Genomic DNA, 16,860 nt, shown 5'->3' with positions numbered 1-16,860 from the left:
AATTACTGGCAGTGGAGGAGGGGAGCCAAACCAGCCTATCCAAGTTTGAGCAGATGGCCCCAATTTGGGCAAGAGGATAAAAATAGCAGAATGGAATGCTTTAATCAAAACCTTTGATGTCCTCTGTGCTCAATATTGCTTTTGGTTCAGTGTCCAAATATTTTCTCCCCAGATAAGAAACTTATCTATCCTCTGACAGGAATGTTAGCCATTCCCTCCTGATGTTCAAGTTTATATTAGCCAGAGAGAAGAACAATGTGTCAAATGCCAAGCTGCCCTGTTAACTGGACCCAGGTCTACTTGTAGTGTTGATATATTTGTATTTGAGAAAAGCTGAGTATTGCTAAAGGCTGATATTTTTACCTGAAGGTATGTACTCTGGCTGAAGACTTGGTTTGCAGGTGAGGGTCTTGGTGCCGTTGATCTCACGTGTCTGCAATAAGACTGAGGCAATGGCCTGGAAGTTGTTGTTACAGGACAACGTGATGAGCAGGTGGAGGAGAAGATGTTTGCTGTGCTCAAACACCTCTGGACGGTAGTGATCTATGCCTGAAGCAAGGAACAGACCAGTCAGACTGTTTCAGCACATTGTGAACTCTAAGACAAGGCGTTGTTTGTTATACCAAGGACTAGAGTTTCTTTTCAAGCTCCCTTCTCCCGGTTTCATAATTTCTATCCCAGAGTCTTTACAAAAAACAAAACTGTCTGATCAGCTGTTTGAAACTGAATGAAATATTTCTACAAAGAAGAAAAACTTTAACTGAATTCTCTAACTCTTTGTACTTGTAAATATTTAATATATTTATTACTATAACTATAATAATTTATACTTACAACAAATTGTTATTTCAAAATCATTTCAACCATAGTCCTTAAATGTTAGGTTGGCCATGAGATTTATGCTGTATTACATAAAAAATTTACATATCATGTAATTACATCAGAAGGTTTTATGGGGATGAATGATTACAATTTGAACTCACCCAAAAACAAGGCATGTAGCAGTAAAGGCAAGTGCATGGCCCAGTCCTCTCTCACACTGTGGTCCACCACCATGTCTGTCATGAAAATGACTGCTATATTACACCTACAACAAACAAAAAAACATACCGTAAAGCGTCTCTCAATCAAATGAAACATACTTCTTAAAACAGATTTAAATAAAATCTAATACACAAAAACATGACTTTGAGGTTTACAGTATTAAAATGAAAAAACTGAGTGGGGCTGCCTTAATCTGCAGTCATTAAGAGGTAAACTGCAGCACTCATCTCAAAGTAAACAGCCCTAGGATTTCTGTAGGAGTGACTAGCAGCAGTGGTGTACTAATACTTGAAACTAGACTCAGAATGTCAGTATGAGCACATTTTTCATAAATGTATGCAGCAGTCCAACCTGTGCAGTGGTCCTCTGGGAGTGATCGTCTCTGGCAAAAAGTCCACCAGTGGAGCCCAACATCCTCCATTCAGAGGCATAGGTAGAGGATGGGGCTGGTTGGTCTCAATGACAACCACCAGCCAATCAGCATAGGGGGGCAGAGGTTCGCCTAAACGGAAAATTATGCTGCTGACATTTATCGCACATACACAACAAATTTCAATCAAAAATGAGAGGATTCTCCATAGCTGGAAATGGGTGTATTTAAATAATGTACATGCTACCTAACATCATAGAAGAGTTTAGTTGTCAAAGGGGTATTAAGGATGCTTTTCGTTGTCAAATTATTCTTACTCACATTAGTCTGTAGGATTAATTTAGATCAAGAGAGTATAACAAAGCTGATTTTGGGTCACTGGCAGCAGCGTAGAGGCCCTGGGCTTGACTACTTGCATTTCAGTGCCAGTTCTCACAGAAGCCTTTAATGAGCCCCAGGCCACTCTGCACTGCTCATGCATTTTCAATGACAATGTGCCGGTCACCATATTACCCTCCAAACCAGCCTGTGTATTCCACACTGACCAGACTGACATTTTTTCAAAGGGTGTTTAGTACAGACATCCACTCACTCTTATCTTCATCGTAAGATCCCCCTGAGCTGTTGCTGTAGCGTGATTCCAGGCGGTTGTGGGCTCGCATTATGTGGCTACGCCTGAGGTCAGAAAAAAACAATTGTCATGATAGGTCTAGCTAGGACTGTAATTAATCTATTGTTAAGCTTCAAGATATTGTTGTCTACCTCTCCTCATTCTCCTTTACAGTCTTGGTATCATCTGTGTCAGGGAAGGTTTCTTGGCCTGCAACAACAGTATTGCTGCTCGATGTAGTGCCTAGAAATGAACCAAAAAAGAGCTAAATATTTATGTTTTACATAATGTTCACAGTGCAACTTAGCATGATCTTTAACATTAACACAGCTTCACATTCACCACCAGAGCAAACACAGTTTTCTAGGGTTGACCACAAAGTGGTTCCTCTGAAGCATTTGGGATTACCTGGTTGATTGATTTTTACCATTAAAAAAAATACAAATTTCAACTGGTTTGTTCAGTGAGACAGTGTTTTAATAAGATTTACCTGAAGCTGCTGTGGAGGCCTTGCTTGTGGCAGTGAAGCGATAGAAAGGAGGGCTATCACAGTGCAGCACCACAGGGTTGACTGGATCTGTTTGTTGTAACTCAAATATCAACTCCTCCATGGTTTGGATGGTGTTGTTCCGGCACAGATAGATCACCACCTTCTTGATCTGTGCAAATATATGACAGAATATCCATGAGAAACTGGAAAGAGCTAAAAGAAAATAGCTACACAAGATTTTCCAGTTGGCCTAAATGATATATCTTACATATGGCAGGAGGGTGGTGTCACTGCTGACACCACATAAGCTGATGAGAAACTGCAGTGTGGTTCTCAGATTATTGCTCCACTTCTCATTGCTGACTAAAGCATTCCAGGTGTTTTCCATCTCTGGTCCAGGAAGGTCATCTCCATACTGACCAGAGGGGTTAAAAAAAAGAACATAGCATCAACGTCGCTGCATTGACCTTACATGTTTCCCATTCCATTTCCCCAACATGACTTTACCTTGGCGGTCATGAACATGAGGTTATTGAGCACCATTGATGTGGCCTGTAAGGAGCCCCAACCGGTGCCCTTCAGTTGGTGGGATGAACCTGTGCTGGTCGTCCGGCTAGAAGTGTCATAATCTGAGGTGCACGATGTGAAGATTGGGAGCAGCAGGCCGCTATCCACCAGCTCGATGTTACCAAGCCAGGGCAGGAGGTAGGTCAGCATGATCTGCCTCCCATTGGGATGAGTGGTGGAGAACCTCTGGCTAACCTCTGGAACAAGCAAGGGAAAGTCAATGCTAACATCAGAATAACTTCAGTGGGGACTGCAGTGTTTATATTCTAAATAGAAATCAAACACTGTATACTCAGTTTCACCATAATTGCCAGTTTAATCCTGATCCGCATATGAACTCAACTTAAACCTGGGAGTCCCTTGATTGACATAAGCTCTCAGTGTTTCTGTGGTTATTGGGAGTGCCCATAATATATACAGCAATACACAGTCTTTGGAAGATGACCGAGCAGCATTTAGTGGGAAACCATAAGAAGATGACAAGCCTGTGAGAGTGTAACAGCAGGCTGAAATACCATGGCTTACCCTACTGTGGCCACACACACAGCACACACGACACAAACACCTACCTGAGAATAGAGGAAGTGTGAGTTCAGGGTACATCCTGGCCAGCTGGCTGGATAGCTGAGGCAGGGACACGCTGTACAAAGGAGGCAGTGAACCATGGGTTCCGTAGAGGATACTGTTTGGTTTCTGCTCTGCAATCCTCTTGGAGTACACAAACAACTTAGCTTCAAGAATCTGTTCAAAGAAAGCGGAGGATGTGTCATTCTTCCATTTATCCACAGAAAAATACACAGACGCACAAAACGCAACTGTGCTTGTGTTTCTCACCTGCATTAGCTGCATTGAAATCTCATAGATTTCTCTGTTGGTGTCTGATGCCTTGAAGAGGACCAGATTCAGCAGTGTTACTATGTCGCATGGATAGTTTCTGCTAGTAAGGAAAGAGAGCGAGAAAACTATGAGGTTACGATTCATTATTACGAAATAAATGTTGAGGGGTCCACATGTCTGCGTTCATGTTTTTGAGATGGCAAGAGGGGAAGCCCAATCCCAGACAAATGGTGAGGCTTTTAACAGGATGAAGTGACACTTTGAAGCCTAAACTAATTTGACAGTGGTTTTCTCACTTGGACAAGAAACTTGGGTAATCAAAAGAATACAGTGTCTAAACTTAAGCAGCAAATTATTAATTAACTGCATCTCAAATAAGTGAGCACAAATTCCACAAAAAGAAATGAAGAAGAGAACATAACTGCCCTTGATAAAAACCATGTTCACAGGCAGCTGACGTTAACTACATAGTTGAACAGATGACCGAGAGATTGTACCTGCTGCCACAGACTGTAGCGATGGCTTTGAAGCAGCCTGAGGCGAGCTGGTAGGAGCCTGTGTAGCAGCGATCCACAGCCCAGTTGAATAGGTTGACCTGGTCGACATTGAGCTCCAAGAGCAGTATGATGACTTCACAGCCAAGCTGGTGGACCTTGGCCAGGAATAAATACCAACACAGGCTGAATTTCATGTCTTTTTTAAGGATCCCCTGTGTTCCTGATGTTATCATGGCCTGAAATAGCTGAGACTTTGTGTATTTTTTAAAGATTCAGGGATTGTAAAATGATTCCAGTAACTCTGCTTCTGTCATACAAAAAAGATGTTAAATTACGTTCGGCCACCTGCCTAGTTAATGCTACTCCTCAAACCATGTAATGAAAACATGAGGGCTCAAAATAAATTTTGCAGAGAAAGAAGGTGTAAAATAAACAAGCAGGTACTTGTAACACAGTAAAGTGAAATAAAGACAATATCAGACAATGTATTATGAAACAAAACTTTCCACTACTTGCCAGCAGTCCTGCAAGATAATGGCGAGCACTTGGCAAGGTCTAGTGTTGGGCTTATACAAAGCAGACCTCAGTAAGCTATCAGAGGGGCTTTCTGGGTCAGTTCTTTGTTTAAATGCACCACAACGGTAAAGTGTTGGTCACATACCCGCTGATCCTGGCAGGCTAGTATATTATCCAGCCACTTATAGAGGTATCCGTCTGGAGAGAGGCCAACGTTATCAAACACAGGCCCGCAGCACAGCACCGCAGACATGGCCTGGAAGAAGAAACAGTCAACAATATTCACGTGTTGTAGGTTTTAATACCAAAGACAAACATATTTACAGTTTATACTTATTACTTATATATACTTATTGCTTCATCTTACACAACCATGGGCCCGTCTCACAAAAGCTTGTTGCTCAATGAAATAGGTTAGATCATTTGATACAACAAACATGTTTTACTGTATTATTCTACAATAAACAGAGGAAATTTGTGGATTTACTCTGTACTTAAAAGAAATCTACAGCCAGGATACATGCTTCTTTTCCTACAAAGCATTAGGGGGTAAATATTTAATAATAATAAATATTAATATATGTAAGAGTTTGTGGATGGCAATATGTTGCAGAAAAGTATCTTTACCTTAAGGGCACAATATTGATATCTTGTGATCTGGTGATTCCTGTCACTGTAACGGTCCAGAGGGGTAAACATGATGCTGAAAGGGCCTGCCCACTGACTGAAGAGGATGAAGAGGTGATGCCTCAGGCTCTGCTGCGGAAACAGAAAGCGCCTGTGGTGCACTGGGGAGGGAGACAAGAAAGCCTGTTATAGGTCTGCTCATTGAGAGAGTGAAGAGTCAGCAAAAATATCAACTATCTGAAACTCTTTAAATAACTAATGAAAGTGCATTTTGCAATATGATAATAAGGGGTTGATGTCCCTTGACAGATCATTAGCAATTCAGTGGGGACTTGTGAATGCTTGGCAAACCATGAGTCATCAACTGCCGTGGCTGCTAGTTCCTTAAGCTGAACTATTTTTGCAGCTCCCACTGGCCTTAATCCAAATCAAGATCAGTGTCAAGAGTCTCCATGTGCGGTGCTAACCCCAGCCAAACAGAAGCCTATTACATACTTCACCATCTACAAATTGATGACAAGGATACATATAAATATGTTTTCTGAAATGTATCAATCTGACCTGCACAGTATTGTTAGTGATGGGCCTGAAAAGAAAGGCCTTTCAAGCTGAATCTTTTCTGAATACCTGGTACACATTGGATGAGGTTGGCCACCATGGCACTAAAGTGAGCTCGGATGTCCTTGAGGATTCTGCATCTTTGTCATTCTCAGCTTCCAGGAGCATCCGGGTTAGATCTACATACTCCAGGAACAGAGCGCCTAGGGCGAGGGTGTCACGTTCCAGAGCTCCATTTGTACTGTAGGATCACAGAAAAAAAAAACAGGGAGACGCCCAATGAAAAACCTCATCACAATAGTTACATGCAACATGCAAATTGTACTATAGAGATTTATTATAGGGAAAAAGTCAAGGTTATATCTTGATAACCCTGTTTTTAAACCTTACTTAAGCTCCCTGCTTGTGTACAGTGAGTGTGATACTGTGCAGTATGGGGATCTAATGTGTCAATTAATGCCATACTAACCTGTCACTGATGACACCTGCATCAGCCAGCAGTTCAAAGATCCGCAGCAGCTGCAGTCTCAGCAGGTCTCTTCGTTCACGTCGCTTCTTGTTCTGCAAAAAATCATTAAGACAAATAATTAATGACAGATGTCCATTATTTTTCTATATTTAGAGTTCATACAAGGACTCTGGTGGCCTTACAGCCCACTATCTAGTTCATTTAAATATTTAATCTAACTAATTTTACTTATGTTGTGTACTGTGCTGTGAATACAATCAACCAACCTCAGGTCTTCTTTCTAACGCTTCTTTCATAAGGGGATGTAGCTCTTCCACAAGTTCCCTGTGTGCAGACAGTGGAAATATAAACAAGTTATCACGAGGTAAAATGTAAAATGCTTTTCAAATAACAAGTGTAACATTCGTTTAAATGGACTTAAACCGCAGTAAGACTGTTATTTTTGTTGCTATTGTTTTTTTTCAAGAGACATTTGAGTTAAAAAAACAACTGTTTTTTAGAAAACAAACGTAGATGCAGCTGTAAATGACAACAAGGTGCCACTAAAATATAATCTCTGCTTGTCTCCACTTTAAATCCACAGATATACAGGTCAACATGCACTTTACCACAGAGAAAATAATGGATTGCGCTCTAACTTTAATTTGACTGGTCCTGCCCCATAAAAACAGACAAAAACAATGTTAGAGCTACAGTCAGCAGCTAAAATATTATGATCCTGTGCTGCTATAAATATTTGAAATCAATGAACCAATCATTTGTGAAAATCATCAGAGAACAAATCATCATTTGTAAGAGGAAATTTGAATAGAAATTGTTTTGTTAAAGCAAAGAAAATTCTTCAGATGAGAACATGTAAAACACTGTTCTTTGATGTACCTGAATACAAGGGAATTGGTGCGACCAAAGCCCAGAACTAATGACTCTGTCAACTCGATGCTCTCTGCCCTCATCAGTGGAACCAACTGCTTCAGAAGCCAAGCCACAGATGGGCTCCCGATAACCTGAAACATCAAACACCAATGGTTCAGTGAACAAATAAACCTCTAACGCTGCTTGAACATCACTAATTACACACGTCTGCATTGAGATAAGTGTACAGTTAAGAATATATCAGCTTCCTGTTCCATTCATGTAAGGTAGCTGCTGTGTAATCTGATGCTTTGAGTTTGAATGCCAACAAGCTCCATATGAGCACCTGATCCTGCAGAGACAAAGCACTGGGGGAATGAATAAAGCTAGAGGGCACAGAGGCAGCTACCTTGTTGTCGTAGCTGACACCGCTGTCAGGCGTGGCGGCTGTGATCTCAGGTGTCGACGCTCTCAGATGGCCGTGGCTCATGATGCTGGGCTTGGCCACACCAAAGCAAAGGATCAGGTAGTTTCTCCACAGCATTACGTAACTGTCCCCACTGCCAGATGTACTGGTCTTCTTCGCATACACTGGGTTGCTGGTGAATCATACAAAAAGAAAATAAGATCCTTGTTTTTTATCTGAGCAGTTTTTAACGGGGTCCTCTCTAGGAGGAGTGTTTTTTACTATGCAAGGGGGAACTGGAATCAGGTGGCTATACTACAAACAGGAACACAAAGTAGGGATGAGTGTTTCATTGTCGATCCTAAACTCACCAGTGTTCAAGGACACTTACTTTGGGTCTACCAGGGGCATGAGCATCTGCATTCGAGTGAAGGCGTAAGGCCATGCATAGCTGAGAGCTGTGGGGCAGTGCTTGGGCAGGTTGTCCTGTCGGAGGAGGCTGTATACACACAGCACCCAGGGGTCCTTCACAGACTGGGCAAAGATCCACACATGTGAGGGGCTCCTAATGTCATAATGACTGTTGACGAGCAGTGCGTTCCACTCCACAAGCCACTGAAGGTCCATGTGGTGGCCAGCTGGCAGGGTGGCCTGCAACAAACAAGCAAGTGGCACAGCAGGGCCAAAGGTCAGGGGTCATGACTTAGTTTGATAGCCTACATTTCTTTTATCACACAGTAGAAATACAATAGATGCATATATGGACTGTATTATCCCATTCTCAATAAATCTGTATTCTTAGCATTATGTTCACAGCTTGATGATTACATAAATGAGAGTCAAAAGGACCAACAGCTGCTCAGTTCCAGCTGTTCATTCAGTTTTTACACGTTTGATAAATGAATCAAGCCTCTGCCTAACAGTCAACGTAACAAGCATTTGTTTTTTTCAGATGACACCATATATTTTCATCAAAGTAGCTAATGAGCTGATATCACATGAACAGCATACAGGGCAAAGAAACTCCACGAAAAATCGTAGGAAAAGTAAAACATAAGCAAATAAACTGCAGACACATTTGGAGCTGTCCACAGAGTAAACAACAACGTACTGTGTCAGAGACTGCGACGTTGACAAAACTTTCCAGGATTCCAGGGCTGAGCTGGTCCATAATCTCTATCATTGGTTTATCATCATCCTGCAGTTGAAAAAGCAGAAAACCGCAGTCTGTAGACTCAGACATCAAACGTTCCTGTATTCTGTCACCTTACTTTAACTTACTAACTTTACCTCAGACTGTCCGATAGTCATAAAGAGACTTCGTATCTCTTTGAGTATGGCGATGGCGAGTCTGCGGGTGCTCAGCTGACAGGAGCAAAGCAGTACGAGCACAAGTCCCTCCACGGCATGCAGCACAGTGGAGTGAGGGCCGCGCTCTGCAGGTATCTTGAGACTTGAGCTGGTCTGCAGCAGTGACATAAACATCACAATCAAATAAAAGCTTATTTTGAGGTTGCATGATTAAAATTGAACCTTAGATTTCTAATTCTTTAACAGGCATTTGTCACAACTGCAAATACTCTTTCCCGGTTGTTAAAGGCACAAAAGTATGTCCTAATAAACACAAAAGGTGTGTACCTCGGCAGTGTGTATTTTAGCGATGTCATAGTTCTTCCCTGGGGTGGCCTGGTTAAGTTTCCACTGTGTGAGCAGTTGGAGCAGTAATTTGAGGGATGCATCTAACAGTCCTTGGTGAGTGTCTTGGACCTCACGTAACAAGAAGTTAGTGAATCCAAACAGGACATCGTCACGCCAATCAGAGAAATCCACCAGCAGACTCTGTAAGGAATTCTGGGCTATGAGTCGCAGCTCATCATCCATGTGGATTGTTAATCTGGCAAACAAGACAAAACAAATGACAAATGAAACAGGTATCTTGATACAAATACAATTAAGTCCTGTATTTGGGTTTCATTTCAGATCAATTTAGCCTAAAGATTACCTGGCTGGTAACTGCCTCATCTGTGGTACACTCTGACATACAGAAACAAGATCCACCAAGGCACTAATGTATCCATCTTAAAATCAACTGCTGCATAAAATCTGATAAGTTGAGCTTCCAGTTGCCTCACATCTGACATAATAATTAAGTGTAAGAAAATTAACTAAAAAGAGCTGCAAGATTGCAAGTGCAATTAATATAGTCCCTAATTCTGAGACTTCAAACTGAGAAAAACATTAATGAAAATTTAAGCTCCATATATTATATTTATAGTACAAAATCTTTTTTGACAATGTAGCAAGAACGCCACTGCCATTATATGTGCCAAGTGTAGCTTAATAAAATAACATTATAGTTGGCTGCAAACAATTAAACAACAAACTGAGGTTAGAGACAAAAAACTGGGGTAGCAGGAAATTCTTGTTCTTTCCCTGCATGGTGCAAGTTTGTTTCCTCAAACAAACATTAATAACACTTGATTAGATCTCCAGTTAATTATCTTGTCAGACAGTTTGACAGTGTTTCTGCCAGTGCTTTGTATGCCTTAAAAAGGGGCATTGCCAAACAGACTCACCGAGAGAGCAGGTCTATGAGCTCTGGCTTAGACATCCCGTCAGGCAGGATGCGAGGAATGGCAGCGACACAGGTCCTGAACAAGTCAATCTTGGGCTTCCTTTCACCCCTAAAAAGGAAAGAGTTTGAGTTAAACAGCAAAAAATTATCTTTCAATGTGTTCAATTGTGATCAGTGTGATAAATAACTGTGAATGTGATAAATAACAAGATTGTCATGTGGAGTTAATTAAGTTAAGGTTGAGTTAATGATGGGGCTGAAACCACTTTTAACACTCTTGAAATGTTTTGGCAGTTAGGATGATGATGTGTACACTTACGTAATCATGTCCTCAGGCTCCTTGTTCAACATCTGAGCATTGGTCATCATCATGCAGCGTCCCACCTCCTTGTCTAGGTGTCTGAGGATGTTGTCAATAGCCTTTCTCACATGAAAATAATACTGTGACATCCCTGGAGAAGATGACAAAGGAAGAACTGTTGCCATCACTATTACTCATCTGCAAATACCCATCTCATTCCAAAAGTGATGCTAAAGCTGTCACGGCTATGTAAGTCTGCAAAAGCATGATATTTTCAACATCTGTCTAACTCACCAATGACTTTGGCCTCCTCATCTGTCAAGGTTTTGCTCAGGTATGTCTTCTTCACTCGGAGTGTATGCCCAGAGGGTAGAGTGCAACCAGTGTTAGGCATAGGAGGCTCGCCGTCCTTCTGCTGCAGTTTATCAGCTATGACCAGGAATGCTCTCAGACCAATATTCATTCTCTGCACAGAAAAGAAACTTAAAGTTCAACTGTCTGTTATCAATTTCTAATACTGCATTATTAGTCTGCTGGAGAAACTGAAACACCACTTCAGCAGAAAAAATCAATTGTACCAGCAGTTACTACAATTACAGGAATTTACCTAGCAACAGTAGGTTATTATATGCATATTTTCAATAGCTTTGCTGCAATACAATTCAGTTAAATGCTGTGACATAAAGCTGTAACCACAACAACACTATGTTTAGGATTAAAATTTACATTATAACATACACATATCTGTAAGTAATTTTTGAAATATGCATCCATGTAAGGTAAGTAAATGTTGCGTACCTCTGGATTAAGACTAAAGGCTTTTGTGGGCTTCCCAACACAAAGAAGGTCAAAGATAATCTCCTTCATGGCAAAATCAAGTCGTTCCTGTAATGAAATAAGGTGTAAACATGTGTTTGATATGATGTCATCTCAAGGTTTAGAGAGATACCATATATTGGTTTTAACTTGGAGTTACATGGCATATCATTTGTGTGGTAGTGTGAGACATAATTATGTTTACCTGTGCAATAAACTGGATGATTTTGACAAAGATATTGAGAGGCATGTCTCTTGGTACCACACTGCGGGAGCCTTTGGGGAAAAGTGTTGTCACAATAGTGTTGAGACGACTGTGGACCCAGAGGAGAGAACGCATTATGCGGACACCTTTGACAAGCATTTAAGCAGTTGTTAAGTGGAGTAAAATTACCGGACCTGTATTTAATTGTTTTGTAGACACCTCTATTACTTGAAAGAAGGTTTATTTTAAGGCATGTTCATACTGGGCTAATTAACACTTTTTAAAAGTCTGGCTTGACCCATTTGGGATTTCTTATGTTATAATAACGCCTGTAAGCTGATGATAAACCTGGTGTATGTCATGCCCAGCTCCTGCAGTTAGATTATTGTGTCCAGCTTTATGTCTGCAACCACTTCCTGTCTGTTGGAACTTACCATCTTGTCTCTTTTTAGTTCTTTGTCTGCCCTCCTGCCCTGTGCGATTACCTGTCCCCACCCTAATGTGCTCCACCTGTGCCTCGTTGTCTCCCAGGACCTAGTGCAGAGCTCATTAATTGCCGCACCGCGGCCCAGATCCTGACCCAGCAGCCGTCCTCTCCGGACCTTTGACCTACAGCCGATTTATTATTGAGAATTACTACCTTGTTTCTATTTTAACCGGCACAGCTTTTCTAGCATTTACTGTACTGTTTTAGCGGCCCAGGAAACTCACAGACCAATTGCATGTGTTCCAATCGTCTCATGTGATGCTGCTCAGCCAATCAAGTCTGTGCATTCCGATAAGCATTGCAAGTCGAGTCCGTGAGATACACCAGAGATGTTTTGGAAACACACACGGACAGAGTAGGCGAAAGAGAAAAGAGATTTCACATGGCTTTTAATCAAGAATGTACCGATTCTTACATGTACATTCCTCCCACGGGCAGTTCATAACCAGAATTTCTCATATCTCTAATCCTAGCCAGATCTCATGTTTCTCACTTAACAAGAGAAAGTAGGAAAGTGGTATATAAGAGGGAATGAAAGAGAAGAGGAGGTATTAAAGCTGTTCATTTGTTAAGATGTGTTGAGTGTTTATTAGTAAAATTGGTTGAGACTACACTTCAAGCTACACGTTTTATGTCATTTTTTTCTTAAATTAGGCACTTGATTTTAGTTTAGTTAAATTTAGAATTTATTATTAGAGTACTTATTATTTATTATCCCTCCAGTAAATACTATTGATTTGACAGTCAGCTGCTGACTAAAAACATATGCTGGTACAACTATACGTTATGGCACTGAATGATAACGCAAGTTAGTCGTTATGATGTTCCGGACCTTTGCTTCAGGAAATTTTCTCTAACTGGACCTCTTTGAATTTTACTTAAATACCCCTGCCCTAGTGTATAAATACCCACTTCCCCTTTGTATCAGTGCCAGTTCGACTTGATCCCTTGTGTCAGCGTCCTAGTGATTTTTTTGTGTCTGCTCTCAAGTGTTTTGACCTTAGCTTTCCGTTTTTGATTCCGACTTCTGCTCTGTGATTTTGTTAATGCTGCCTGTGACTTTTTGGACATGGTTCAATAAACTGTTTATTTTGTGAACCACCTTGAGTCGTGCCTTGTGAGTCCATTACCACTGTGTGTTGCCATTGATAGTGTAGGCCACTCCTGTGTATGTAAATAGACAACAGAGCATTCCTCTTTTCTAAATGCCAATAAAACCAATACCATCTTAAATTAACCTTTTTGTTAATCCAGAAATATTTTCACAAATATTTTTAGTACCAACTAAATTCAGCCTATTGCCTTCTTACAGATATTTACTGATAAAATTACTGTAAAAAGTCTGTAAAACATATGAATTGAGAAATTCTCATTCATGCTGACTAGAAATGAACATCTGAGGAAAACAAGTGAAACTGCAATCCATACATCTACCTCTTGGCTGGCTCACCACATCATGCAAAGAGTGACAAGATATTTACCCCTGTGTTGCAGTGTTGCTTTCACACTTGATTCTGATCATGTAGACCCACAACAGTCGATACAGGGACTCCAATGCAACACGAGCCATTTTAGGGTCTCTGCTCTGTAATAACATTACAATTATAAAAGAATGTCAATGAGAGGACAACTTTGCAACAAGTCAAAGCCTAAAAGTGACAGTTTATTGGAGGTTATGATATAACAAAAGAGATCCAACGAAGGTTAAAATCAAGGGCAACTGGACTTGGTTGAAGATACTGGAAGACGTTTCGTCCAGTATCTTCAACCAAGTCCAGTTGCCCTTGATTTTAACCTTCGTTGGATAACTATGACCTGGATGACTGAGAATCTTCATAGACAACAAAAGAGATGATACAGATTTGATAACTGTAATCACACTATGCTTACATACGTATTATATTAAATACTGATGAGAATAGTTAATAGAATAATTACTGCCTGAAGATTTCAGTGCACTATTATCATGCCATGCATACAATAAACTGATTAACACATCTCTGTTTGACAAGTGGTGACAAATATTTTGGCCATCGAGAATGTACAAAACCTTTTTGTATCCAGATAATCCTCCCAAACAAAGACCACTGCAGTCTGAATAAAAGGCTGCTGGTTTCCAGGATACTTTACCTTCAGATTTGAAAGGCAGTTGTTAAGGAAGACATGCCATCTGTTGAGGAAGAACTGTTTCTGGCTGACACACAGCAGGCAAGTCACCAATGGGTAAAACGCCTGCATAGAGAACAGTTAGTGTTTAGATCTCTTTTATCATACACAGCATTGTTAACATATAGTAGCATCAAACTAACCTAAAAATAGGTTGAACACAGTCTCCACATTTAATATTTGAGGTTGTCCTTGGAGTGGATAATATGATGAATTATGACTTATCCCTCAACCATATCTGCATAAGTGCAATTTAAGATGTAAACCAGTTTCCTTTTGACAACATAATGAGGTTTCCTCCTTTTGTTATGCTTTTTGCTGACGTCGCATTGCTCATAAAATGTGGCTTTCAGCCATAATCACTGCCTCAGGGGAATATGGATGCGGTAAGAGCAAACTGCTGTTCCATAAGGGTTGTTGTCTTTCCATTTCACTGTGAACTGCTGAGGTGAAATGCTTTTTTGAAGACACTAGAGGGTTTTTATGCTCTGTAATGGCAGCCTGTCTTCCCTCAAATAAATTATTTCTAGTGTAGACAATGACGTTTTAAGAGAACATTACACAAGAGTGACCTTGAAATGCTTGAGGATTCACCGAGGAGACTACAGGCGTTCAAGCAATCTAAGCATGCAGCAGAGGGAGTGACAACGAAGGTGTGCAAAAACAAACAGGGCCAACAAACAGTGTCAGTTTGTTTTCTGCTGGGTACTAACCAGCGAGTGCTTCTTTCTGGAGGACAAGTCCAGGGTTGTGTCATATAAGCTGTCCACAAAGTTCCTCAGGCAGGGTACGTTCACCTCGTTCTTCACAGCCTAGGACAACATCACACACGGTCACAATCCTCTCCTGAGCAGGGCTCTTTTCTAATTTAAATTAAATATTATATTATATATTATTATTATTATAACTCACTGCTGCAACAGGAACCAAAATTTCAACAAAGAGACCAGCCAAGGCGTGCTTAATGTCCTTGTCCTTGACTTCCAGGAAATATTGGGCACACTCCTGCAGAAAAGAGAGAAGTAAATGGTTCAACATGCAATAAAATGTTATATCACTTTAAATCTATACATGTAGAGAGTGTTAAGAGAAGATTTACCCAGGAAACAAACAGACTTGATACTGTATGTCAAAACTGAATGTAATCTACAAACTGCATGCCAAAGCTAATAGGAAGCACGGTCAAGGTCAAAGTGCATAAAATCTTGACATTCCTGAGAATTTTTTCGACAATTTATACACCAAGGTGATATAAGCCCTTACTTAGGTCAGGTGTTAATACAAAAATCAATAGACAGCCAAGAAATTAGTAAAGAAAAGAGAGTGTGAACCTATAGCGTATAACATATATCAAGTTTATACTGTAGCAAGGCAGGTTAATGGTAATATTTTGGAACCATTCAAAGGATTGAAAGATTAGTCTGTTTTTGAAGTTTATTTTACCTGCATGAACTGAAAAGAGGCTTCAAAATCCTCGACAGGATACATCTTAATTCGGAAGAACTTGACCCCCATGATGAGGCTAATAGTACTCTGGACTACATATGGACTCTGCTCTTTTTGTCGCAGCTCTTTTAGCTCAGTCATAAACTTCTTCTTCACAGCAGGAAACCTGAGAGAAAAAAGACACTAAATGAGATTCTATATAAAGACATGCCTGCATAGCTCAGTCAGACAAATCCCAAATCAGCACTTCCACAAAAAAGTACCCATTCTAGGAGTCATGACGCAGAGAGAATATAGTGATAATATTCAGGCAGCACGTCTCCCAAAAATATCATCCCCCGTCTTAGCCTCAAAATGCAGACTCCGTGCCCCAAGATGAACTCTTCATCTAGCACCTGACCTCTTGCCCAAATTTAACCAGAGATAAGATTTTTCAGCGGGTATAAATTTAGAAGATAATTCATCATGGGAGCTCACATGAGCATCTCTTAATCTCGTCACTAGTGACTAGTAGAGTACACATAAGAAACTGAATATAGCAGTTACCATTTCTACAGACAAAAACAGTGACAAACCACATTTAAATGTATTAAAACAGAATCAATCTCTCTGAATAAACAGCAAGATACTCCAAATGCAACTATAATGATATCTGAATAATTTCACTTTACATTTAGTTAATTCAGTTAACATTCTTGACCTCTTTTGTTCTTTCCTGACCACAGAGAAAGAATAATCGCTATAAAAGCCTCTCACTGAAGTATCTCCGGCAGGAAATTAAGCAGACTGCACTTTTGAGAGAAGGTATGCAGTGTGCTCACTAACCATATCTCTATTTAAAGGGTTTGTTCCCTGCTGCAGTGATTTGAAAACTTCAAATAAACAGACATCAATTTCCAGTCCTAGTTTGGTGTGAAGGGGACTTGTCCAAAAGTGTGTTGACCCTACATTATGTTCCAGTCTCTTGAACCTGAGGATGTTTTGCAGAAAGGTATTAGGAATGGTAACACACCATTACGAT

General features: G+C 40.5%; 1 protein-coding gene across 1 annotated transcript in view; it reads right to left on the bottom strand.

Moving 5' to 3' along the window:
- Positions 1–16,860, bottom strand: part of LOC119883037 (protein furry homolog) — a 46,881-nt gene that overhangs the window by 18,851 nt on the left and 11,170 nt on the right. Inside the window, 33 exon segments of the mRNA XM_038693503.1 lie at positions 364–549; positions 984–1,087; positions 1,396–1,546; positions 2,007–2,089; positions 2,177–2,267; positions 2,515–2,683; positions 2,783–2,929; positions 3,022–3,278; positions 3,651–3,822; positions 3,916–4,015; positions 4,416–4,570; positions 5,077–5,187; positions 5,559–5,719; positions 6,186–6,248; positions 6,251–6,357; positions 6,586–6,677; positions 6,852–6,909; positions 7,465–7,589; positions 7,847–8,036; positions 8,235–8,494; positions 8,955–9,041; positions 9,134–9,307; positions 9,482–9,737; positions 10,420–10,527; positions 10,738–10,870; positions 11,014–11,185; positions 11,518–11,604; positions 11,741–11,849; positions 13,709–13,812; positions 14,358–14,459; positions 15,107–15,205; positions 15,306–15,398; positions 15,837–16,005. Of these exon segments, the coding sequence (XP_038549431.1) occupies positions 364–549; positions 984–1,087; positions 1,396–1,546; positions 2,007–2,089; positions 2,177–2,267; positions 2,515–2,683; positions 2,783–2,929; positions 3,022–3,278; positions 3,651–3,822; positions 3,916–4,015; positions 4,416–4,570; positions 5,077–5,187; positions 5,559–5,719; positions 6,186–6,248; positions 6,251–6,357; positions 6,586–6,677; positions 6,852–6,909; positions 7,465–7,589; positions 7,847–8,036; positions 8,235–8,494; positions 8,955–9,041; positions 9,134–9,307; positions 9,482–9,737; positions 10,420–10,527; positions 10,738–10,870; positions 11,014–11,185; positions 11,518–11,604; positions 11,741–11,849; positions 13,709–13,812; positions 14,358–14,459; positions 15,107–15,205; positions 15,306–15,398; positions 15,837–16,005 (4,475 nt within the window).

This window comes from Micropterus salmoides, unplaced genomic scaffold, assembly GCF_014851395.1.
Source record: "Micropterus salmoides isolate LMB-PRFRI ecotype aquatic unplaced genomic scaffold, ASM1485139v1 Ms_hic_scaffold_3, whole genome shotgun sequence".
Lineage (NCBI taxonomy): Eukaryota > Metazoa > Chordata > Actinopteri > Centrarchiformes > Centrarchidae > Micropterus > Micropterus salmoides.
The sequence above is the reverse complement of the archived record's forward strand: the minus strand, read 5'-3'. Positions and strand labels throughout refer to the sequence as shown.